This window comes from Acanthopagrus latus, chromosome 22 (genome assembly GCF_904848185.1).
Source record: "Acanthopagrus latus isolate v.2019 chromosome 22, fAcaLat1.1, whole genome shotgun sequence".
Classification (NCBI taxonomy): domain Eukaryota; kingdom Metazoa; phylum Chordata; class Actinopteri; order Spariformes; family Sparidae; genus Acanthopagrus; species Acanthopagrus latus.
The window spans coordinates 24,589,220-24,616,475 of NC_051060.1; the positions used below are offsets into that span (position 1 = coordinate 24,589,220).

General features: G+C 42.9%; 1 protein-coding gene across 4 annotated transcripts; it reads right to left on the bottom strand.

Annotated features, from left to right (window-relative positions):
- Positions 1-329: 329 nt before the first annotated feature.
- Positions 330-26,598, bottom strand: pnocb (prepronociceptin b). Of its 4 annotated transcripts, none has more exons than XM_037087154.1 (4): positions 26,502-26,598; positions 23,345-23,558; positions 7,445-7,712; positions 330-1,265 (listed from the first exon to the last, which is right to left on the bottom strand). In XM_037087154.1, exons 3-4 carry the CDS (start codon positions 7,580-7,582, stop codon positions 597-599), a joined length of 807 nt encoding a protein of 268 aa, XP_036943049.1. In that variant the 5' UTR covers positions 7,583-7,712; positions 23,345-23,558; positions 26,502-26,598; the 3' UTR covers positions 330-596. The 4 variants fall into 4 exon arrangements, with proteins under 4 accessions (XP_036943049.1, XP_036943048.1, XP_036943047.1 ...); XM_037087153.1 differs by having other exon boundaries at positions 23,368-23,558; positions 26,406-26,562; XM_037087152.1 differs by having other exon boundaries at positions 26,406-26,562.
- Between the last annotated feature and the right edge of the window lie 658 nt (positions 26,599-27,256).

Consider the following 27,256-nt stretch of genomic DNA (forward strand, 5'->3'; position numbering starts at 1 on the left):
TAATTCATTAATTTAAGCAGAAAATTAGATTGTGGCAGCAGTAATTAACAGTTTGTGCTTCAGTGCTCCTGCCGTCCCAACATATTTACATCTGATCGAACAGAATCCACAACTCGACTTGTTTCTGCTCAGACGTGTGGGGAGATTCGTGTCCAGATGAAAGCAAACATTTGGATGTGAAAGTAACATTTTAACGGGAATCCTACGTAAAAACACACAAGTCCTTTTTCATGAGCGCTGGATGTGAGTCTCAGTTCTCAGACACAAACCACAGAGTGCAGAACAACAGCTGAAGACATCCACACATGCATGAAAGTCACACCCTCAGGTCAAACCTCCGACCTCATTTGGCCCCGTTTATTATACCAACACACAAAAATATATTCAATTGCACTTCTCTAATTCTTTTTATTTCACAGAATGGCACGAAAATATGCTTAATAAGAAGGACATCACGGTCAAAAACATTCGTTGTTACTTAGAGACACAGAAAAGGTGCAGCAAGATGGCGGAGTCTGTTCTTCTGATGACGTCAAACTGTGAGCGAGCTGTTGAGAACGTGATTGGCTGAGGTAACTGGGGGCAGCAGACGCACGCTACAGTTTGTTTTGCCTCCACACCCGAGTTACAGGGATGCTGTTGAACTTGCCGCTGCGGCTGCTCCTCATGCCCAGGTACTGCCTGAGCAGCTGGTTCACACGTTTCTGATTGTTCCACTTGCGGGCAGATTTCCGGACGCCTATGAACCCACCGTAGCGCTTTTGTAAGGGCCTCGCCGGGGAGCCAATCAGCTTCCTGTATCCGTGGCGCCCCCTCTGAAAGCCACCAAAGCGTTTGGACAAGGTGACGGCCTCCGAGGTGTCATCCTCGTCCTCTTCGAGCTGGCTGTCACGCTCCACGTTCCTCTCCCCCCTCTGCTTCCTGTCTTCGTCCACCAGACCGAGATCCAGACCCTGCAGGCCCCCCTCCTCCTCCTCCTCCTCCTCAGAGGATTCCAGCAGTGATGAGTCATACTGGACGCTGCGCTGCTCAAAGGGTGTCTCATCCTGATTCCCTTCCTGGAAGCGCTCTGCGGCTGCAGACTGCAGCAGTTCATTGTCTGAGCTCAGGTCGAGAGAGGTCAGCGCCAGCTCCTCTCCCGTTCTCTTGAGCAGAGCGCCTCCTTCCGACAGCGTCGCCGGGTGGTGCGACAGCTTCACGGCACGTTTACACACCTCCCACGTGAGCGACGGGGAGACGTGACCCTCACACTCCAGCAGACACACCTGCAGAGGGAGAGAGGGTTGGCAGATTAATCCACAGGAGATAAACAAAGTTTAACTTCAGTGCCGTCTTTGGGCTTTCTTAGCCAGATGAGATAGAGACTCTGGGCCGCCGTGGCGAGGACACACACACACACACACACACACACACACACACACACACACACACACACACAGTCACAGTTCAGTTTGTTCAGTCTGAGAATCCTGGTTTTGCTCTTCAGATTTCGCAAACAGGAAACAAAGAACGTGTCGGCCATGTTTGAATGTGAGAACTGATCTGTGAATATGAATCTTCTTCTTCTTTCTTTGTTTCCTGTAGCAGAAACAGCTGATCAGTTATAAGAGTTCAACGCTCACTACACCAGAACTTACTGGATACTTGATAATGAACACTGGTGTCGTCAAAAACCACCTCGAGCGTGTGTACAAACTTTTGTGGGGGGGCGAAATTGAGGAAGATATTTCAAATGATGCCATTTCCGTCAACCTTTCCTGATGCAATACTTAGAAATGTGCAGTTTAACGACACTTGGTGGCGATGTCACGTATGCTAAGTGAGTGAATGTTTCCTTGCCGAGTTCATTTTTTATTTCTTAGCAGCAGAAATCCATGACAGCTTTCTAAAAAACACTCAGGAGACTGGACACGAGGCAGAGAGGAGGTTTCACACTGGAAAGCTCCCGACAGCGAGGCTTTAAAGGAAACATACGTTCACACGCTGCTTCTGACTGGAAACTGAAAATATCCCCACTGGCATCTTAATTAAATGGTTTTATACTTAATAGAAAATGAAGATTGTGGTTGATGCACTGCAGCAGCGCAGCCCATCATATCTGATCGCTGCAGCTTTTACTGCCATGATACTGATGCAGTCAGCAGCAACGTTACTGTTCTGGGATCAGTTAGAAGCTGTTTTATGGTCACCTGAGGGTTTAACTCAACAACAAGGTAGGTATCAATATGTATGTACCACACAGAGCAAAGAGATGGTCGTTGATTTTAGGGGATCATCTCAGACCCTCATTGTGAAGGTGACAGGTGTCCCACAGACCCTCTGACAGGTGTCTCTGACCAGCAGGTTCTCCAGAACCGGTCCAGATCAACCCGACTCTCCCCTCAGGTCGTAGATGTAGAGACGTGTGTGATTCAGCATGTCAGAGATTGTTTTGTTGACTTATTGTTTGTATGTTCAACGTTCAGGAAACATTTTTGTTCTGTTTGTTTTTGTATTTGTGTGTTTGCAGATCAAGGGAATCTCGTCTGTGATGATAAAAAACTGAATATGTGTAAAGTTGATGTTAGTTTCCAGCAGACACAAGAAGCAACATTAACATTTCATCTGCAGCTCTGAAACATTCCTGCCACTTTAGCTGCTAAATGCTCCGCTAACGAAGGCTACAGCCTCAAAACTGACTGATCATATTATTAAAACCTACTTTAGTGCCTGTTAAAACTTCACTGTCCTCGGTCGGCATCTCACTTCTGTCGCGTCACCACTCGACCGAGCCGTCTCTCGACCCGGACGGCTGATGTGTCGGGGGAGTTAAGTGGACCTTTTTCCTGCTGTGTTCAGCGTATATGGAAAGTTATGTGCTAATGTGAGACGTCCATCATTTTATAAATGAGACCGACTCCTGCAGAATGACTGACAGCACCAAATTGGAGGAAATTAGAAATCAGGTTGAAGGACAGCAGGTAAATGATGTCTATTTTCTTCTGGATGGGTTCAATCAGAGATGTTTTTCTCTCTTGAAATGATACACAGTGTTTGACAACTGCACTTTTGATAATGAGTGAACGTTGTGAGTGCTGAGTCACCGACTCTGGGCAGGTTTAATGACCTGCCTGTCCTGTTACCACCACACCTCACAGTTTGGCGTGATACCTGAACACCAGTATGGAGGACAGACGCATGAAGAACGTTTCAAGAGCATTTTTCATATTAATATTAATACAATCAATCAAGTCTGTTCCTGTTTTTCCGTTCTCCTTGGTGAAAACACTTTTTCAGGCTACCTGAAAATAAATCCTCCCTGATGTTTAACCTCAAAATGAGTCTGAGTCCCTCATTCACACCTTCAACTGTAGAAAACCTCAGTGCATTCATTCTTCCTCCTCAGTAAATATATCAGAAAATAGGCTCCAGCTTCCACGCCATACCGATTTTATGCGCGCATGTCTCTTCCTTTCTCCTCGTTCCTCAAACTCCGAGCTGCTCCGAGTTTAAATTTCAGCTCGAGGTGAGAAGCGAATCCCATTTACTCGTCAAATCTCGCTCAAATGAGATAAACTGCATTGTTATCAGAAAACCTGCTCACATCAGAGGGGTGAGTGAAGAGGGAGTTTCCGCTGTGAATCTATCAACGGAAATTAATTATCCGTCGTAAATGAAAAGAGCACACCAGGGGATTCTCCACGTCAGATCAATGGAGCAATCTAAAGGAGTTTATGAGTGTGTGTGTGTGTGTGTGTGTGTTCTTGTCTTTATGTACTTGCGGGGGCCAGAAGATGAAGAGCTTGAGAGAATCCTCCGTGGTGACGATGCTGCAAAGGATTCATCTGGTCTGGTTCAGGGTGTTAATCAGCCTCCGGTTTGTCAGATGAGGTATTCAAATATTAAATGGATTATGACGCGGTCGTCGTTAGGTTGAGGTAAACTAACACCTCCCTAACAGGGGCGGATCTACAGGGTGGATCGAGGATGTTACATAAAACCTGTGAAAGCTGCTCAGAAGCATGTGAAGCCAGAAAAAGCTCGACTTCGTATATAAAAACACCTGAATCTTCCGTGTTGTTTGGCCCACAGAGCGTGCACGCTAGACGCTAACTTCTGACATGATGTCTCCAAACTATAGGAGGTCATTTGTGTCTTGTACAGATTTGAATGTCTTCTCTTGGTCTCTGCAACCTGGATACTCACATCTACTGTCGGTACGTCTACAGAACAGACGTCTAGTGAACCGAGCCGAGGCTAAGCTACCTGTTTGTGTAAACCCATGTACAGATAACCATGTAGGGAAGCACTTCCTCCTGAAGCTGTACGATATGATTTGGACACTCTGTGCAGACAGACGTGATGTTGTGTTGCTCCTCCATGATCTTGATCTATAAACTATCTTAATGTAAGTCTTCAGTGTCTCTGAGGCTTCTTCATCGCTCCTGAACGCTCAAGTGAGCCGAAATTCAACAACAGCGCCCAGCTAACTTGACTGGGGACAAAATATTTTAAAATAACTTGAACTGAGTGTCGACTACAACAAAGTGTGACTCTCATTCTCTTAATACAGGTGAACTATCTCTGGCTGGCAACTCATGAGACCTACAATAAATATGAGCTGTTGAAATCCAGACGCACACAGTAAACTTGCTATGAACAGGACACGCACCCTGTGTTGCTCCCTGTAAATGTGACATTGTGAACAACAGATCCGTGTTGATTTTCTGGCTGTTAGCTGCCAGTGTTCAGCTTCAGGTGCTAACAGCTGCGGAGCTAGCAGTTTACTGCTAACAGAGCTAACAGCTCAGACTGAGAGGTTTTTGATCAGAGAATTATAAATGTACTGAAGTGAGCTGACTGCAGTTTGGAGGTAAAAGACTAGAAACATCAGATGATAATAAAGTAAAGAAACATCATTTAGATTTTGGATTTTCAGTAATTTAAACTGTTCCCAGGTCCAGACGTCAGATCAGAGCTGTGACGTCACTGCTGCAGTCAGAACTCCATCCATGTTGTCTCGTGTCATCTTATCAGTTTGTAGCAGAATGAACGAAACTATCTGGGAACCTTTGATGAACCGTCTGATCACACTGACGACATCTGGTTGCTCTGTAGTCTGTCAGGTAAGTCGCCGTACCAGACAGAACCGTGCAGTGCCCGACGGCCTCTACAGAAAGGATTCATTTTTATAACACATATAAATAACGATGCTATGCAACCTGCTCGGAATGCTGTGAATAACGGCTGTAGCTCAGATAATTAGCAGATATGTAAACAGAAGCTGGCGTTACACAATGAATGCAGTCAGAGGGGAGAACGATACCGTGAAACGCTTGGTGTGTGTGTGTGTGTGTTCGTCTGGGTGTGTAGGTCTCTGCACGAATAAATCAATGTGTCCTGACATTATAACAAACTACGGCAGCGTCTCACACACACACACACACACACACACACACACACACACACACACACACACACACTCTTTCAGTCTGGCGTGGGAAACAATGGAATTGCCCGGTGGATTCCATCTGCGGCTCGATGAGAAGAGCAGCTAACACAATGAGGAGCTGATAAAATGTGTCAGTCACCAACGTAAGCCCGGGTTGATGATACTGAGCAGCAGTCAATTACAGAGTTCTATTGCAACTCCCCAAAAAGGTCCCAGCTGTCTTTCTCTGCATCATTATCAGCTAAATTAGCCGTCCTGCAGCTATTCACGGACGCCCACTGACTATTTTTACCGGCTGACGTGGCCCGCGCTGTTTGGAAATGAGATTGTGTGCTGCACTCGAGTTTTGGTTTGATTTTCGGAGAGTGAGTGTCTCCGTGCAGAGGCTGCTATCTTCATGTTGGTCACGAAGCATTGCACAAGTGCTGTAGATACTCACACATGCAAATCCCCCTCCACCATGAGACAGAAGCAACACCAGTGTGGTGCAGCTGAAACCGTACATCTCTAAAATGGCAAATCAGAAGAAGCAGCTTTATGTTTATCTGTTGTCTGTTTTATTTAGTGTGTGTTTGTCTTTATCTCTGTCATCATCCGACTGGCAGGTTTGTTGCTGAGGGACTGAGAAGCGCAGCGTCTAATTTGGTGCAATTTAGGACATTCAACATGTTCAGACGTGGCGATTCTGGCAGTAAAATGCTGACAGTCCAGCCTACGTACAAATACAATCCTCACAAATATAAATCTAGAGGAGATGCCCAATGTCAGCTACAGCACTGGACAAGAAACGAGTAAACAAAATGCCTCTTCAGAGATAATCAAACTGAAACGTGCTCCTACAAGACCCGGGGAAATATAATGTCAAACTGAAGAGGTGTGGAGGGGCTTCAGGTTTTAAGGGGAATAAGAATAAACCCAGTTTCTTCACTAGAATGAAGTGGAGAAGCAAAGAAAACACAATCTACTGAGACGAGGCTCTCGTTGAGACAGGGACTTTGAATCAGAACCACCTGGTTTTCGTTCCCCGACCTCTTTCAAGCCTTCACATCAAGGGCGTCATCACACCATGATTGGCCGGGAGGGAAATATCTGCCTCCACTCCTCCATCAGGAGTCAGTCTCTCCACCACCTGCCACAGGTGATCTGAGTCCACTGCAGTCAGTCCAGAGGGGTTTGAACATCAGCCCATAACAAAAGGAAGGTAGCAAGTGGGACGGCGGATTCATACAGTCGCTGATGTTTGCGTCAAGAGCCAGTCAGCCCTGATTGTACTGGCAGAGTTCATGTCCAGAGGCAGACGGAATAACATGAAGAAACTGAAGTTTATGGTTTAACATTAACATAATGACACGTAGGATAAACTCACCCCAACATGAACATCCAGTCATTATTAACTCACCCCAGAGCTGATGGAAAGTTTCACAGTCCACAAAACATTTCTGGAGTAAATGGGGACTTGTTTTAAAATGGCTCCACAGAAATAATCCAAGTCTCCAGAAGCACAAAGAGCTTATATTGATTTGAAGAGATGTACTGTGAAGCTCCAGAAATGTTTGTTTGACCACAAACTTAACTCATCATCACAGGGGCTGAACGGGTAACGACTACATTTTTATTTTGTGGTCAGCGTTTCCTTTGAACTGCCTGAGAGTAAATTCATTTTACTGCCTTGAAAACTAAAATGTCATTGCATCAGAAACACACAGTAACGCTGCTGCACTCCTTCTCCATATTGACTCCCATATAGACGGGCAAACAAAGTGCACACAGCACTATCAAACTGTACACAACCCATTACGCAGGAGCTGTTATCATGATTGAAAATAACTTAGTCAGACAATCACAAACACAAACACACCTCCATCAGGCTGCTGGAGGCTCGGAGCAGCTGTACCCACACTGACGAACACACGACACTGTTGACAAGGCATTTAGCGAACGCTCTTATCAACAGTGACTCACGACGACGACTGACAGTCTCACACACACACACACACACACACACACACTCACCATGGTGTTGAAGGCTTGCTGCAGCTGCTGCTGCTGCAGGAGCAGTCCGCAGGCCACACACTCCCCCTGGCAGTCGCTGCGTCCAGGGGTGAAGAGACACGCCAGCAGCACTACCAGGTACCACACAGGGATCTTCATCGCTCAGCACAGCCAGGCAGGCAGGCAGGGACAACGTGGAGCCCAGCAGGTAGAAGAGAGGAGTCTGAAACAAGGGTCAACAGCTGGAGAAACTGGGAGAAGGTAAAGCCTTCGGGAATCCGGGTCCAGCCTGCAGGGAGAGAGCAGACAGAGTGACATGAACATTGCGTCATACTCAATTTCCAGGGATCATTAGCTGGATTTGGGCGGTCGGTCAAAGCGTCAGTGGTGGGAGAGTGTTCAGCCAACAGCAGGAGATGTGGGTGGGATGGAGAGAGAGCACAACCTGAGGCAATAAGTGAGAAAATGGGTATTTTCCAGTGGAGCAGGATGCTGCGACCGCAGGCTGGAAATCACAACAGGCTAAAGCTACAGCTGGAGGTTTGTGTGAGTGGATCTGACCCGGGTCAGGACGGGTCAGGACGGGTCAGGACGGGTCAGAGAGCGCAGAGCAATAAAGCAGCAGCACAGTTTATGTGGTGGAATGGCAGCTGTAAGTAGGGAAAGCTTCAGCGACCGAGCTGGAATAAAACAGCTCAGATGAAGAATCTGACGTTGTAATAAGACGTCAGAGTCGGTGTGTGTGGACGATAACTGGAGAGCTGATTAAACTCCAGAGGATGGTGTTCTCTGACGGCAGCTACAGATCTGTGAACCAGGTGTTTGTTGCTTGACCTCCACTCCCTGACCTCCATCTGCACCATCACTCACCACTATATCATCCAATAACAGAGATAACAAAGACAAAAACAACCGTTCAGAACTTCAGATTGCTTCTCCCCACCAGAAACATTTGCTCTGACCTCTGAAGGTTTATAAACCACGAGCATGCCGAGGATGAACTGATAGACTTGTGTGTGTTGTGCGATATACAGACCTACAAACTGTGTGACAGTATTCAGTGATCAACTGGAACGTTACAGTAATCTAAACAACTTGTAATCAAAGCATCTATTAGCATTTCACCATCACTCTGGGTCAAAAATGATTTGTCTTAATTTGTTTGGACAAGCTGGCAAATGCCGTCACACGTCTCTTGTGTTTCTTTATCTGGTCTCACAAGCAGGATTTATGTTTTCTGTTCATTTCTCTTTAAAAATGTTATTAATGTCAGACGGGTGATGCAGAGAACTGAGGCTGTCAGACGAAACAGATATATAACGTTTTGTATCATCAGCAGAACAGCGGAAAACAGAGGAGGTCCTAGAATGCTTCCCTGAGGAACACCATGATCAACATCGAGACGATTCAGACACTTTTCACTGATGCTTATAAAAGAATGTATGAATTAACCCGTCAGGTGCCAGAGAGACCCAGCAAGTCCAACAGAAACAGAACTGCCACATTCATTAAACCAGAAGGAATTCTTAAGTCGTTAACCACCTTTTAATAAAGCTGTTTAAAAAGTTGGTCAAAAACAATCCTCTATAGAAGTTTAACTACAAACGTATGAGCAAACAGTTGCTAATTAACACATCTAGACGATACAGAGCAACATTAGCATTCATTTGGAGTTGTGTTCATGTCCACCTGGAGAATACAAAGCCAATATTTACTCTGTTAGTGTTGTTTTACAGGCTACCAGCTCCCGACAAATGTGTCTGTCTCTTCAGCTGCTTAATGCTAATTAACATTACACATTAACGTTCACAACCTTTACTGCCATGTACAGTTGGATTTTTTTGCTGGTAGAAACACTAAAACAAATAGTAGAAAGATGAGGAAAATGCTCCATATAGCTGAGGGGAGCTGTAGATTCAGATGATGATGATGATGATAGTTCTCAATGCATCAAACTGTCACAGACTTATAGTCATCTGATCTATCGTTAATATAAAATTATTGACATTTGAGCGTTCAAGAATGTTACAGTTGAACTTGAAAAGAAGTCAAATCTATTATTTCACTAGCAGCACGTGTCACTTTTCTTCAGGAGCTCTTTTCTGCTCTTGCTGCTGTAAATGACTTGTTTTACATCTATTCTCAGTCCCCTGGAGGTCAGTAACACTTCATATTACTGTTAAATCATCATCTGATGCTAATTACAGGGAAGATGGCGACAGTCTTCAGCTCGTACACATCAAATAATTAATTCCAAGTCATAATCAGTGTAACCTCAAGAATCCCTCGGGCAGCGCACAGCTGATTTCTGAGAGGAAACCTAATTAAGTGTTCAACGTTGTACATTGTTTATATAATTAAAGGGGCTCTATGGAACAATTTGTAGCAATTTAATGTATTAATGAATTTATTACTGGCCATATGTGAGTGTATATAAAGTGAGACTTCCCCGTCGCTGCTGGTCGACTTTACAAGCCTGTGGACGATGAGTTGAAGTTGTTTGATGCTGCTGGATCGTGGATTTCTCTCCGTGAAGGACCCGGGTCAGATTATCAGCAACAGTCCAGAGGATGTGACTTTATGCGCGACCTTCCGGGCCTCGACTCAGCGCCGCTCTCCACGACTCAACAGTTTCCAATCCATAGTTTCTCGGATTTGAATTTGAGCAGCGCTTTCCAGAGTAAATGTCGCTGTAGTTCACACAATCAATCAGTTCAACTCGGATAACTTCATCAGGACTTTTTCAGAAAAGTGCAGGACCCATAAAAGTGTTAGATTTTTTTGGCACATTCAGTGTGTGGGCAGCGTATAAATATTATATGTAGACTAAAGTATAAGAAGTTAATACTGTTAACTTTGTGTCTAACAGAGGTGAAATATCTGAATCCTTTGTGACTGTGAACACGTTGGTCATGATTTCAACATATGTAAGAGGAATATTTAGAATATGAACACCAATACAACCACTTTACATTTCATCAGTAACAGTTATACTTGGTGCTTTCTAATTCAAAATGTCCTAAAACAATAAGTCTGCTTTTGGGCTTTGAAATGGTTCATTTCTTTATTATAATAAATAAGAAATTAATGTAATGACACTAAAATAAAGTTGGACAAAAAAAGGGCATTTCTGTATGAAACATAATGAAACATTAAGGATGAGAAATGATTTTTACAGGTTTGAGGTCCCACAGCGCCTGAGTGTCTTTATAAAACACACAGAGGGTCTTTGTATTGACGTGTGCACTGAAGTAAAAAAAGAAAAATAAATGAATAAGTAAAAGCTAACACAGCGTGACCACTTCCACTCCACCACATTACCACTCGCAGTCGATCGTGTATGAACCGGGTCGTGTGTGACTGCGGCCCATTTACAAAAAATATTAATGGCTTCATGGGAAATCATTAGAGGGACCGTGTTTGTTTGCCTCGCCGAGATGTTTTGTGCGCTGATCATTTGCAGGCGTGCTGACTCAGCCCGTTTCACATTGTGATGTCGTCCCTTAAGTGGCGCCGACTAAGTAAGCCAAACATCGGAGCGATGGTCCGGCCCGGATACGCTCCAGCACCACAAAGACATGGCTCTCACACATTAATCATATTATACGAGTGTATTAACATAAACAGGCGTTTGGGGCCACTGAGAGCTTTCTGTCAACATCATTATCATTAATAAAAACATGTGGTGCTCTCCGGCACAAGATTCACTATCAGACGATGGATGTTGGCTTGTTTGTGTCTGTGTGAGCTGAACAACTCGGGAATGTTGACAGAGAACTGAACGGAAAATATCCACGTAAGACTTCAGAACCTTTATATCTTTCTTAAAGTACGACAGAAATATTTGTTTTTTCAGGATGAGTTGATTTATGGCACTGACGGTATTAGATGGTGATACTGAAGTTACATTAAAACTATTGGTGATAAAGTAATATTTAGTACAAAGTTTCCTCTCACACACTACTCAGAGTATTAGTTACCTTCTCAACAAATCGTGCAGATGAAAGGTTCAGATTTTAATTCAGCACTAAATTCTGATTTAAAGGTGAGTGAGCAGATGGCATGGTGTAATGTTTACTGCAGTAAGAGTAAAATTACACACTTGGAAAAATACTCTGACAAGTACTCGAGGTGTAAATCCAAGTTCCATCACAATACACCACATTAACTTGATGCTTTGGACAACAACACAATATTTGCTGATATGACAAATTCTGCCACGATACGATTTGATTGGATTCGATACAGGAGCCTGCGATCGATAGGAGATCGATTTAACACAATCACTTACATTTCTATCAACTCATATGAAACGTGTTCATGATCTTTAGCTCCAGTATGAGTTGTGTTACATTTATTCATTCGATGTAATTAAGTTGTAACTTGTTGATTAAAGATTTATGATCTGGCTTTGGATTGATGGATTTGTATCTTCCTGCAGGCTGGAGGAGTGAGATACCACACCGTCACCTGAGTGTAATCCATTATTGTTCTCCAGAAAACAATTGACAAGCATATTAAGTGTTAATGGGGCTGCGCTGTCATCAATCTGCGGCCCTGAGATGTTTATAGCGGCTGTTTCAGCGAGCTGCTCGACAGGACGGGTTAACGTCGCCGCACTGGCATGATCATTTTTTATTGGACACCGCTTGTCCTCACGAAGCGCGAGACACTTAAACCTTTACTCCCCAACAACACAGTCCGTCCTGCTCTGCTACGCTGGACATGCTTTATACAGAGCAGCGTGTCTGTCAGGATGTTTACGAGCAGGATTCTGGAGTTCGAGCTGACGTCAGAGCTGTTTATCAAACTGTGCATATGACAGGTTTCAATCTTTGTGTCTCCATTTTGAGATACAATCAGGAGATATTTCAGCGAGCAGCTTCAGGGCAGCCACATGGAAAAGTTACAAGTTTAGATGAATGTGAGCTCGGTTTTTTGATTATATCTACATTAAAGCCATTTTAAATGAGTAGCAGCCTTGAGACGTGTCAGTGCTGCCACTGCTGGAGTCGAACCAACAGATGTAATCGTTTCACTAGTGTTGCTGCAGAGCTGGTGCCAGGTGTTTTATTTTGAAACTTGACCAGATGTAACTAAGCTGTCTGACTTCCTGTCTGGCTCAATCTGCTCTGTGCAAACTGATCATCATGTTCTGTTTCTTAGTCTTATAAATACATAAATAAATGACTGTTAAATCCTGACTGAAACCACTGAGAGAGAGAACATTTGTTTCAGGCCGTAGATGGTGAAGAAGTCCTGCATTCATCACTGGTGCAGTGGTCAAGTTACTTCTCTTTACGTTTGTTTATATATATATTTTGAAATTACAAATGATAATATCAGCTTAACAACTGCAGAGAAAGGTTGATACGTGCACTGGAGCTGGAACTACACTCATCAGGTTTCACACAAACTTGTGGAGTCCATACAGCTCCAGTGCAAACTGCCTTAACAGCAAAATGTGGACGTACGGGATGCAAAGATGTTTTTTAATGATTCAACTTTTTTTTTCATTCTAATTGTTTGAATGATATTATAATTTGTGATGAAGAGGAAATAACATAAGTCTGTTGTCTGTTGGTCTCAGATATTTTGAGTATTTAATTACAGTAATTACAGCGTCATCAGTGCGTCGTGTGCCACGGTTGGTATTTCTTACAGTTTACCTTCATGACTTTATCTCAGTTCCCAGCAGCCTCAGACACAACCAGGAGCTTCTCCATATCTCAATAACTTCAGATTGAATCTTCACACCGGTGACACTTTGATCCATGAACCTACACACTCCTCTCTCTGCCCTATTTCAGTAATGATATCATTCCTGGTGGTGATATTGGTGCTGGGTCCATTTTAGCCACCCTTGCCTATAAATTTGCATGCCATTTCAGCCGCCTTTAACGTTTCATATCATTTGCATAATCTATCTGACAGAGCAGGCAGCTGACTCGGTGCAGAGGGGAGCTGATATATGATGTACTGTACAAGGATGAAGTGGTGATGGCTGGGAGAGGGAGGACCCGACGCTCCGGCCTCTCCTCCCGCGGCACCGAGACTGCATAATCCTCCAGAGAGCCTGAGAACTCATCACATGACATTTCATTTCAAAATAGATCCGCATCATTCGCACATATATACAACCTTGGCCTTCTAAATGAATGCTGGCCTGAAAGCAAAAAGAAAATGGATTAGTGCAAAGTGCCTGATGTCCTTCTACTTTGAGATGAGTCTCTCCATCCTGTGCAAATGAATGCTTTTACCCCGCTTCTTTCCAAAACAAATCCTCTGTTTTGTGCTTCCATTAGATTTAACTAAGACCCTGAAAATGTTACGTGCTTTCTTTTCAATCTGAGCATTCATGAAAGGAACGCTGGTCTCATGCATTTGGTTTTGTTGTCCGAGTACATTCTTTTGTCCGCAGCTAAAAAACGTAAGAGCTGGAAAATCTGCAGTAATGTTCCACTGGTTTACTGTCCTTTAAAGGGCCGTGTGCAAAAATATCAAGGTGAGCGAGGGGCAGAAAAGTGGGAGTTATTCATTATGACTGGCGGTTTTTAGCTCGTCTGTGTGTCATCACGGCAGAATCGGTCCTCACTCTCACTCCTGATAACAAACACCCACAGACTTCCAAAATAAAAAGGCACCAGAACTACTTTGTTAGGTTTAGTCGAAAAATCTTGGTTTCAACTAAAAATGTTTGCCGTCTTAAAGCTGTTGAGTTAATTACTGGCTTTAAGCAGGACTCTGGTCACCTGGGTGAGTGTCGCATGAACGCACCACCCGAGCAAACAGGACCCTGTGTGCTGAACAGGTGAGGCAAACAGCCTGCCCTCTCCTGGACAGGTGTATCTAGCATGTTTGCCATAATAATAATAATAATAACAATAATAATAACAATAATAATAATAATAATAATAAACTTGAGATATTAAAGGAAAAAAACAACGTATAAGAAACTCAAAAGACGTTCTTGCTTAGATTGTGGCCCCTTCCAGCCTCCGTACTTTCTGTACATTTCCCCCGATTAAAAACCATTTTGCCAATAAGTAAGTGGATCTGAGTGCAAAGATGCAAAATTAAGTGTATTAATAATGCTAACGGCTGAATGAATTAGCATTAGCAGCTGTAATGAAGGGTGGAGAGGAGGCCAAAGGTGTCATGAACGTGAGCGGGAGAGAAGAAAGGCTCAGCGCTCGTCTCTGACAAAGCTCTGACTCACTCCATCTCGTCCATTAGTCGTCTGAATGATGCTGAGAAAAACAAAGGAGTCTGCTAATGCACAGATAACCGAGGGGTCTCTATCCGTCTGTCTCCTTCTTCACATCCACTTTGTGGTACTTCTCGCTTCGTTTCTGCATCAACACTCCCCTTTTCCCTCCCCACTCGTGTCCCAGTGTTGCTTCATCCTTCTTCACTTCCACATCTGTGAAATATGTCTGAGGTCTTTTATCTTCCATGACAGATTAGAGATGTTTCCAGTCTCTCCCGCTGGTCTGCAGATCCTGACTCCCCCTTCACTACGTCACCAGGCTGGAATCAGGAGCCTCCAAAGATGGATGGTGTGAAGATGCGGTTGATTTGTAGAAAGGGGAAATGATTCAAATTCCTCTTCTATCTATTACATCTCCTGAGCCATTGATGGTACCTGATTAATTCTTCATAACCTGAGAAGATTCATCAGCGTTTTATTACCTCATGCTCTCTAATCGCTTGTTGAAAACACATTGATCAGGTATAACGGGCCAATTAAGAGACGTTCAGTGTGTGAATTGCAACTCGTGAAACACAAAGACAAGCCTCGTAATACTGACTCAAAACTCAGTTTCTCCACTCTGGTGCTGACACATTTCCCTGGACGCCTGAGAGGAGACTATCACATCAATAAAATAAAAGTCTTTTTAAGAGCTGGTTTTCTCAGATTACAAAACAACAACGTGTTACTTTAGTGGTGTTCAGTTTAGTTCTCAGTAACAGTCAGTGTCTGAGATTTCTCTTCCTGAACTTTGTAAATCCTCAGCCACATCACACTAACCTGCATAAAGTTTCAAAATAAAACACTTCCTGTGCTTGAAACATGTCTCTAAATGACAACAATTGTGTTTTCCAGCCAAGTAGAGATCTGTAAAAACTGCTCTGTGGTTCATGTGACTGAATGAGGAGAATGTTCTGGTATCAACATTCATTCACCTCCATTTTATCAAGGTGGAGTCAGAAATATCAGAACCTGACAAAATAAAACAAAGGAAATATATTTTCTACAGTCTTGACTGGTGTAATCCTTTAAAACAAGGGTCAAGCTGTCTCCTCCACTCGAGGCCGACGTTTGTTTGTGAGAGAAATCAATTTGATTCTCTTGAACAAACTACAGCACATCTGCTGGTGAAGACTGCAACGTGTTGCTGAACGCCGCGGAACAAAGAAAGCTAATAACAGGATCTCCTGGAAAGACTTTGAACCAGGTCACTGAAACACTTCTGCTCGTCATGGACACTGATTTCATCCTCCTCCTCTGCACCCAGCTCACAACTGCCCTCCTTCTTTACTCCAGGTCTCCTCTGTAATCTCTATCGAGTATTCCACCCCGAGCCCCTTGCCAGTGGTCTGTAGTACGACTGCACGTGGAAATATAAAATTAAACTTTGCAAATAGATGTTAACCTTTAAAAGCAGAAGTTAACCAGATCTTAAAGCAGGCTCGCTGCAACATATCAGTGTGGTGACTCATCAGACCAGCATCTTGACACCAGATACTGTTTCTCTCATAGGTCACTGATTGCCTGCGATTAGACGGCACTCAATAAACTCGTTTAGATTATTTTCAGATTGGTTTTAGTTGTTCTGCTATTAAAGAACAGTTTGTAATCAAGGTGTAATTTCCACTGGAGGAATAAAACGTCCTCCTCACTTTCACAATCCTATTTAGGTCCTCCCCCTCTTTAAATACAAAAAAATAAACAATTCTGAATGTTGTTCTTCAACGGCCAACATCCAAATGTGAGAAACTCTGAGCTGACAGAAATGGTGACACACTCTTCTCAGTCGTCTTCAGTTATCACTCAGAGCTTTAAACTAAAACCCAACAGCAGCGACTGGAGCAGCGAGCGGCTTCGTCTCTCAGGCTGTTTACAGGCTGACCGTTGTTACTGGTGAGGGCTGTGGAGATTACATGAAACCTAAGAGGAATAACTCCCACTCCTCAGGACTGGAGGAGTCACGGACTACTTCCAGAAAATCCCCCCAAAACAAGCAAATATTTCACGTTTTGCCTGATAAATTACTGAAGCAATTAATCATTTATCAGAACTGATGTTCCCTTCTGTTCTTTGACATTCCACCATCGTCGCCAAACTCAGAACTCACACAAAAGCACCCACGAGAAGCCACAAGAAACGTGCTAACATGACGCCTGTTTCCCTCTTAACACACGGATGACAAACTATTCTTCAGTCTGAGGAGGATTCACAGCATCATCTCTCACACAGCAGCATCAATCCAGTCTGTGAAGCCACAATCCGACAGTGTGTGACTCAGCGGACAGTTCAGGAGCACCAGACGGTGTGTTTGCACTTGTGCCCTTCCTTTGCAGGAAGCCTCCTGAAATGACTAATCTGAGAGAATGCGCCCTAATCCCATTTGGACGTGTCCGCCACAGCTGCATCAGGTTTCATGATCGCACCTTTCGCCCGCCTCAACGCAGAACTCAAGTCCAGTTACTGTCGCACAGAAGCAGAACTGACAGATTATGATGCTCTTAAAGGGAAAAGTGGTTGAGAGAAAAGAGCACTGAGGTCATTCTGATGTGGTTCATGCAGCTAAATTCAAGCATATAAAAAAGTTAATGGGAAATGACGTGCATTACAGACGCTTTATCTCCCCAATTCTCTTTGTCTTACTGTGATCATATCTGCTGGAACAACTCCTGCTTCCTGGATAACGCTGTGCCTTTAGGAGATCTTATCTCATGTAGACTGTCGAGCGCACAAATTGAATGAAAATGTGATAAAAATGCCTCTTTTTTCTCTCTCCTCACATCCCCACATAACAGGCTATAACAGTCTCACATTAGTACAAATTTTAAGTGGAGATATAACATTCTTAATATCCATATCTGCTTCCTTCCATGGCGCCATCATATAAGATCAACTGAGCATATTATCAATATTGTTTCCATCAGATATACTTGCAGGGTTTCTTTAATTGCGAACACATTTGCACCTGGGGGCGAACGCTGAACAGGGTGTGACATCTCATCTGCAATCATCCCCAGCAGGAGATGTGCCCTTCATAGAGAGAAATCGCATCAACAATCATCTAATTTAGTCACCATGAAGCTGCGTTAATAGCCTCAGAATAATATCCTTCCATTGCAGTTCAACTTGGATGATCGCACACTGAGAGAGCAGAGTGCAGCGCAGACAGATCAGCCGCTGATAAACTGTCGCACGGCCTGAAACAGATGAGGGATGGTGTGTGTGGGCGTCTGAGGGAGATGGTTTCGCTCTGAGAAAAAAGGGCGGACACTGAATACAGAGAGGTGAATTCATGTGACATTTTTTCCAACGTCGTCACTCACCAAAGTGACCGTCTCAGCCCAGTGCATGCTGTTTTCCAATAATCTTTGATTTGTCCTCATATCTACGTACATGGACAGTGATTGCATCTGTATGACCATCCGGTTGGTTATACACGTCAGAAAGCCTTCAGGAAATCAGATGATTTGGGTAAAAGATGGACAAAACCTGTTTTCAGAGGAAGCATGATGAATATGTCTAATATGTGGGCCACTGAGTTTGCGTTTCCTTTGTGTTTAGACATCTTTGATTTTTACTTTTGTGGCTTTGGTCACAGTTTGGTTCGGTTTAGACTACAAAAGTACTTGGTTTAGGCTAGAAAACTACTTGGTTGGATTTAGGTAACAACCAAAACTACTCGGTTAGTGTTAGACTTGGTTAGGCTCAGGCAGTTTAGATGAAGATCATGGATTTGTTTTAAATAATACATCGATGTTCCTTTCTGGTTTCACGCCGGACATGAACAGACAGAAAAACACAAAATAAAAACTACCTCAGTTACAAGTGACGTGACACGCAGTGCCAGCCACTGACAGGACGCACAACGAGCCCTTCAACTAATGTAACTGAAAATGACTAATGTGATGACTAATCACTGATTAATTGTGATAATCAAAACTAAACATAAAAAATTACTGTTATTATAACCACTGGTTCTATTACGGTGCTCTGCAGTTCTGTGTGTGCCGTTCGTCTTCGTCTCACGATGTCATGCTGAAGTCCTGTCAGACCCCAAAGTAGATACTGACCCCCCCAATACTGACTCCATGGCTACGTCTTTGCAGGGCCGTGTCAAAGATGTCAATTGTCAGAGCTCGATCCAACACAACGGGGACATCACGTCCTTAATAATGCACTCGGTACTGCAGTGTCCCCAGACTGTATCCTGCAGAGTGTAAGGCAGCTGACATGGTGTCATCACTGATCTGGTTGCTGTTAAGCTGCGTTGACACCTGCACTAATCCATTGGACATGGAGCCAAGGGGAAGCAATCTAGCACGGCCAGACGAGCTCCCAACTTTTATCAAGGTGAGGACAGCGAGGTTTGAAAAAAAAGTGATGAGCTGTAAAATACTTGGGCAACAGATACGGCAATACCTGGCAATTCTGCTCTCTTACCGCTCAGCGAGTCGCTCCGTCATCACGAGGAGGAGCCGTACATATAAAACACTACAAGGAGTCCTAATGAATATCCTGTGCACAGTTTAATCAGATCAATCTAAGTGTAGGCAGCAGAAATCCTAAAAGCTTTATTTTCTTTAGCTGATTAAAAAGCTCATGATGTACTGGCAGAGCATCACTGTTTTAAATCGGAAATTGTGACATGAACCGTGAGATGTAACTAGATTAAACCAATTTAAATGTGAGAATGGATTTATAAAAATAAGATGTATTTTTATGAGTGCCTTGCATGATCTGCACGAGGACCGCACAATAATATCACACATAATATCGCCTTTAAAAACGAAATATCAGCACCGGCTCGAAAGTAGACGAGATGATGACGCTTTAATTCTGACATGTCAAGACGTGAACGTGAAGTTTTCATATTTTGCCCAGAGGATGTCTTCACTTTGAAAATCACTGCATGACAAGTGGACAGAAATACGTGCAAATATCTTTATCGGTATTGACAATCAGCCAGAATGAGTTGGGAAATATTGGCTTTGAAGATATCGGCGATAATTCAATATCGTGCATCTCTGTCTATTATTAATCATTTAAAAAAGATCTTGAATATATAAATATATATATTTTGGACGATTATCAGTAGAAAAAGTCTATTATAGAGGAATAATTGTGCATTAAAACATTTACTTTCTAAGAAACGAGGTCTTTCCTTTTATATGCGAGCCAAAGTCAACAGAAATCTGGAGGCTGTGAACATTTAACTTGTCTGATTTACCTCGAAGAACGTGTTTTTGACTCTGTCCTGTAAACACGCTTCACTCTTCATCAAACACTTCCCCAGTGTGGAGTCATTTATCTCTGAATGGCACATTAAGCACCCATTTTCTCCCCTGTCTGCACCAGTATCGTCTTTACTGATAATGGGAAAAGATTATGCACATTCATTACCATTATCATTAAAATCATCATTATCATGCGCTTAGCATAATAACAGCGTTCAAGTGATTCCCGTCTCTGTTTCTTTTTTCTTCTCCCCCTTCTTGTTGGGTGTTGACACCAGAAGAATGAAGCAGCTTTGGTCAGTGTTTCTTTGAAGCTTCAGTGGGATGTATTTAATCTGACATGCAATACTCCACGATCAATCACAACAGCAAACCATAAATAAGCTGCTTTCAGAGTGGCTTTCACTGACTTCCACGACTGCAGTTTCAATTCAGCTTCAATATTAGTGAAGACTAACGACTAGTGGCACGTTTATTCATCAGTCATTTGTCTAAATCTCCATTTATTTCCATTTATATTCTTTATATTTTTCAAATATTCCACTTGTGTTAGATTACAGTCAGGTACATCTCAGCCCAAACTGCAGCTGACTAACTAACTGCTTTCTCAGCTGGACCTGAGACTTTCTCTCTTGTTAATTAAGCAGTTAATCAGGTGCGATGTGGATACTGCTGACGGTGACTGTGGTGCCTTTAGAGCCGCAGGGAGACAAACAGAGTAATGGAAAGAAAAAAAAAAAAGGTTACACCAGGTGCGGAGGGTTATTTACAGAATCACCTCTGAGGTCAAAATACAAAATCACAGAGCCAGAAACAAATGAAAACCGTCTTGATGTCTAAGAGAAAAAGGGAAAGTTTGACCAGGAATCCTACAGTGGTTGTCCTCAAACAACAGGATTCCCTCAGGATCTATCATCCAGGGCTTTGTCCTAATTAACTGATTCTAATCTCCAAACAAGTGTCCTCATCATTTAACTGCACGATCTCTACACACAGGTAGGCACACACTCAAATGAAACAAAGTCACACTCGAGCACTCCCTTACCTGTTTCTGTGACGTAAAGATAGTATCTCAGAGTCCTCCTTCTGTGGGTGCAGGAGAGTTTGGTGGCTCAGCTCGTATCCTTAGGCTAAGGGTTTCAACAACTGAGTGCATGCCTCCTCTGAGGCTCCTTATAACGGCACACCCCTTCCCTCCTGGCTCAACCCTCCAGTTCTCTCCCTCCCTCCCTTCCCCTGTACATCACCATAGAGGAGGGCTAGAGAGAGGGGTGGATTCCCCCATTCTGTTACGCACAAACCCCGGACAGACACACGAGCCGTGGCCCGCTCTGACGTAGGAAACATCGCCTACGCCACCGGTTTCGTCTTCATTGAGCCAACTAATGGGGCTCTAAAAATACGCATCATGCACCATGAGATTGATGCAGAATTCCTGTGTCTGAGGTGTCCGTAAAACCCACAACCTCAACGGCAACCTGCTGCCAAGGTCAGGGAGACAAAGCAGCTTCAGATCGGATGTTCGGTCCAGAAATACAAGTTAAATATGGGCTGTGCCATGGAGACGATCACAGATCGATGAGGCTGTTTGTGCTGGAACAGAAAAACAACAACAAGCCTTTTTTTGTTGAAAAGAAGACTTTGTTCTTCTTGTGAATGACAGAATGAACAATGTGGTGCAGGCAGCCGGCCCACGTCCACAGACAGGAGGCATGGAAACAAGTACCTGGTCCGAGGTCCTGAGAGCTTTCTCAGCGGCCTGTGGTCTAAAATACATACAGAGTTAAGTTAAGGTGATAATACTAGAATAAGAAACACCTGAGGTGAAGCAAACAGGGAAGAGAAAGAAACAAGTGGAGGGAAAGTGAGGCTGACGAGAAGCACGATGAAGATTAGGAATAACTCTGATCAAAATGTTACGGCAATACATTTGATAATTGTTGAGATATTACAGTCTGACCCAAAAGTTTTAAACCAACTGACTGTTTGACCAAATTACCAACATGACCATCCATAAGTCAAGATGCTAACACGGCTAACGGCTTCTACATCTGAGGGGAACAACAATAATCGTGTCTGTGATAAAAACCAAAGCAACAGCAGAACCCTCTTGCTTTAGTCTCGAGGTTCTACTTTAAATTCACCTCCCTGGCTGTCGTGAGCTGACATTAGCTTTAGCTCCCTGTTAAAGTGTGAATGCTGGCCCTGAACCTGTGTGCGGCCTGATAGTGATGGATGAATTGGGTACATAGACAGAACCCTCAGTGCGGCTGAGATAAGGAGCCCAGAAGAACAAGCGGCTGTCGCGAGGCCTGTCTGTCATTGATATCACTGTTATCCACCGCCGTCCACAAACGCTTCCTGTGGAGGCCGAGAGGCTTCGATTCCCTCGATGACAGAGAGGGTCACGCTCACGCTCACATCACATCTAAACCTTGTGTGTGAGTCTCGTGTTGGTTTTGGATCATTTACACATATTCTTGTAGATTTCAAACCAGGTTACCTGTATGTTGTCTCAAATTTTTCAGGCAGATAATTTGAAAATATAGATTTTTCCCAATTTAAGTTAAAGACTGGGGATGTGAGTGTTTCATCAGATGCTGACGAGAACATTGTTTTCTGACGTACAACATAAGACTCTGTCATAGTGTCGTTGTTTGTCGCTGCTTTTGAAGTTTGTGTGAGTCACACAATCTGAAAACTGAACTCAAGTGTCAGTTCAAGGTTGAATATTATTTATTCTACAAATAATCTTTGAAACAAAAAATTAAAAAATACTTATTTGTGTCTTGGAGCGGAGCCTATCCTGTTTGTCAAAGGCTGAAGCTTTCATCATTCAGTAATTTTCCACAAGGATTAGAAACGCAAATAACCCCGTATAGAAATGTGTAATTGGTTTCCAAACAGCCATACAACAATATTAAAAGCTGCAGAGGGTTCATTTATTCTGCTGTAATGTAATACAAATCGATTGATTTGCAGCAATGGAAACATGATAAATAATAATTAGTCTTATCAGCACTGAAACTGTCACAATCAACGTCCCTTTACTGTGAATGAGATAATGATAAATGAGATGCTGTAACACCTTTAACAGGCATTGTGAGGTGTTTCATGAACACCATTTTAAGAGATGTGGAGAGAATGATAGTTGACATAAAAGCAAAAGGTATTATACACTCAGTTTAAACGTATTATCTCTCCCAAGACACTTCCCTATAATGAACTAACTCTATTTTCCAGTATAAAGACACAAGCACTTGGTGGTATTTGCATCTACAGTACGTCCCACTATATTGGTTTTATAGCTGTGACACCACTTTTACTTCTTCCTCCTACAATAACAACTAGATTTAAAGGCCCAAAGTGGTTCTTAAGACACAAAATGCTGACTGTTACCGGGTCGGCTCTCTGCCAAAAGAGTTTGTAGAAACTCACCAACAGCTGAAACCAAAACTGACCTGCACTTGGCTCGTGTCCACTGCTCACTTCCACTTGAACTCCTCGTCCCCTCTCCATCTCATCCAGCTGAGGTGTTTTACCGTCCTCCTCCACAATTAAACCCAATGATGTGGAACCAAAGAAGGTGGTGCGGGTGGTGGTGGTGGTGGGGGGGATCTCTGCAAGGTTTATGGCAGCTCGGGGCTTTCACCTGCCAAGACACAAGTGTCTGTTGTTAACAGCGGGCGGCTAAAAAATGACGGATTACATTTCCATCCCAGAAAAAGCCGCCTTAATTTTGCATGGAAGAAGAATTACACCTCTGCTCGGAAAAATCTGCTGCGTCAACCGGCCCAAAAAACTTTCAGAGCGTAAGCATTCAGCGAGACACGCGGCAGTATCTCATGTGTTTGTCTGCATCCATCATATTGCAAATATCCCCTTCAGATATTTTCTTTTCAGTGTCAGATGCAGATACCGAGAGGCATCTCAGACCAGAGGAGCACTGTGGAAGAAATTAGATCAACACAATAGAAACATGAGTTCGACAGCAGATACTGTGGCAGAGTTTTCAATAAGGCAGCCAGCTTACTGAGGAAGAAAATCATTATCTGTAAAAGAGTGACTGCCGTGAAATTGAGTAAGGGATGCTGAGAAGTTGTTTACTGATGTTTACTCTTTGTGTGTGAGGAGCGCAGGATTAAATGCAAGAGGTGCTGACCTCAATCAAGGAAATAATTACTGTTGCCCCTTCTGTTGGTGGACTCCATAATTAGCAGGCAAAGCCCCCACTGAAACACAATTAGTCTGAAAACAGAGGTGATTAAAACTATAATTCTTATTGGACTCATTTACATGTTTTTGGGTTTGCCTGGAAAGCTTTATTGAATTTGTCGCGGGATTCAATTCTGGCTCCTTTGTGTGGTTCTCTTACTCAAAATAGTACTTCCTAATAAATTCTCCAGCCAGGATGCGCTCTACATTACGCCCAACGTCTGCATCCAGATATCTGTCACCGCGAGTGAGATATGATAATAGAATAAGAATAGAGGGGCATTTGCTTCAAGATAAAAATAAGTCAAGTGTGACTGACTCCATCTTCCTCACGTAATGTAGTAATGAGTATTCATGATTGGCATCACTGATAAAAGCTATGGATCACATAGACGCACACACATACGCGCACACACACACACACACACACACACACACACACACACACACACACACACACACACCTCAGAGTGCTTCAGTGCAGTGAATCACCATGTTTCCTATTATATTCTCCCAGAACAAACACACACGCACACCAGCGCTGTTATCTGTCATCACCACTGTTGCCGCTCCAGTCGATACTGATGCAGCACCCACTCATTGTGTGTGTGTGTGTGTAAAGGTGTGTGTTTTGTTCAGGTCCTTTGTGCTTAAATGGAACTGCAGCAATGAAGGAAGTTTTGGGGCTTTTTTTTCTGCGTGTTTGTGCATTTTCAGTGCTTTCAAGTCAAAGGAAATGGCTCGATGCCAAAACTGTCACAGCTTATAAAAGACCACTGATTCAGATTTATCACTTTGTCACTTACGTTGGGCATTCTCAGCATTTCTATAGAACCGATGTGTTTTTACAAAATGAATGCCTGTAATGAAAACTGAGCACCCACTGAAGCATAACATCTACCAAAGTAGGCCGAAACATTTCCGGACACACAGACTTTACTTACTCTTTCTCTCTTTGAGCAGCTTTAAGCCAAGAGTACCTGAGAGCTCTTCAAAATATTTCTAAATTATAATGTTTCTGTTTTTTGTGCATATACCATGTTTTAAATCCAAATAATTTAGGCAACATTCTGCTCGTAATTACAGTGCAGATTATTAAATGTCGCCCCGATTGTTGTGATAAGACACAAAAGCTAATATCGGCTAATATGGGACAGTGCATTGAACAAATCTACCCAGAATCTTCTCCAGCTGAATGAGGATTAAACTGAAGTCATTGTTTCTGGGGGGTGATGACGAACAACTTAAAGTCTGTGCTTAGTATCCATCCATGAACTGTAAAAATCAAGCCAGAAATCTTGGTGTTATCTTGGAAACAGACCTTCATTTCAGCAGTCACATTAAATCCAGAACACAATCAGCCCTCTGCAGCCTAAAAAAATATTGCAAGGATCAGAGATTGGATGTCTGAGAAATGTGTACATGCATTTATCTCTCTCAGGCTGGACTACTGCAACAGACTGTTTACAGGTGTGTCTAAATCAGCAGTCAGACCGCCTCTGCTGATCCATAATGCTGCTGCCAGGGTGATAACCAGAACCCAAAAAAAGCTCTGCACATTACTCCAGTTCTCAGATCACTACTATGGCTGCCAGAAATTCACAGAATCAACTTCAAAATATGCTGGCTAACTTAGAAATCAATAAATGCTTATCAGAAAACACCTATCAGATCTCCTGACCCAGTGGGAACCCTCCAGAACCCTCAGGTCAACTGGTTCTGGATTACTACTGTTATAAATATGTGCCATATATTATGCCAGTCAGTTGTCTACATTTTGTTTCATCATTATCATTTGAGTCAGTTTGTTTCATTTAAGTTAACTTTAAATATGGACAATTGACTTGTGTAATATATGGTGCATATTTATGATAGTAGCTTAGTTTGTATAATGAAATATTGCTGTAAACAATAAAATAAGTATTAATTCTCTGTCATGGAGTAAATTACTTTACTGCCAGTTACAGTGTTTTCTTTTGATTTGCAGACGGTGTTAATTTTTGTTTCTGTCTTGTTATAATTAGTGCTTAAATTAATGTAAATCGTTAGGTATCACAAAGACTCATCACAATCAGTTCAATTGTAAAAGTTAAACGTAAACGTTAACGGGTTTAATTCAGAAAACACATTTACTTGTATTTGTTTACATGGCAGACCTGCTACATCCAATATGGCGGACGAGCTAACGTAACGGCGCTACGGGCTACAGTTTCCAACTGTCACGTTTCTCCCAGAAGTACTTTTACTGCGTACTTTGCGAGAAATACTTTGTCAAAATACTTACCAGATCACAAGAATAATTACTTTCGCCCAACTCTGACGTGGAATGAAACACGTATTTTCCATAAGTAGTCCAAGATTCATATTCCGCTGAACTTACTCGGCGGTTGTTGAAGCTTCCAGCAGCACGGGCTGGGGGTGTAACCATAGTAACGGGCAGGCAGCTGTACTTTCTCCGCTCATCCGGTCATTGCGGAAGTGACGATGCATTCAGGTGCGCTCTGAGACAATGGGAGATAGGAGCTGTCAAACCTGGGTGGACCGTGTTAAGCTGGCGCCACCTACTGGACATTAGAGTCTATGCCCTTTCCTTTGTTAGCGCACGTTGGGCCGCTCTCATGTCAGAACCATGTGCCGTCCCAGCACAAACATAATGTGCTAAAATATTAGAAACCTTTTCACAAATAATAACACAAAACAAAACATTTCATATAGGATTTATGTCTGCACTTTTTAATTATACATTTTTCATGCAAATACATGCTGTTGTTTTTTTCATCCTGCACTGTTCTGAGCCAGTGAGAGAGAGAGAGACTTAGAAAGTCTAAGTCTATCATTCACATTAAATTTAATTAATTTTATGGTAAAAGTACAGAACAAAAATCAATAACACTTGAGCTGAGGTGTCCAAATTACCTGAATTCACCCGACTGCAATATTAATGTAATGTAACTTGATGACATTCTGCTAGTACTGGAATAATAACAAAGAAAGACCAGGGAAGTAAAATATCAATAAAAAGTGACCTTTGTTAAATCCCATTAAAAATTGCTTATCTGTGTTAGTTTTATTTGTTTTAACCTTTTGTCAAGACAGACTGAGAAAACAGGATGCAGTAAAGGACACCTGACTGGG

What these genes read in the sequence shown, in the direction of transcription:
- pnocb (XM_037087154.1), bottom strand. Translation starts at nt 7,582, where the DNA reads ATGAAGATCCCTGTGTGGTACCTGGTAGTGCTGCTGGCGTGTCTCTTC. An exon ending in AGCAAGCCTTCAACACCATG is followed by an intron (nt 1,266 to 7,444) that starts GTGAGTGTGTGT and finishes CTCCCTCTGCAG; the next exon opens with GTGTGTCTGCTGGAGTGTGA.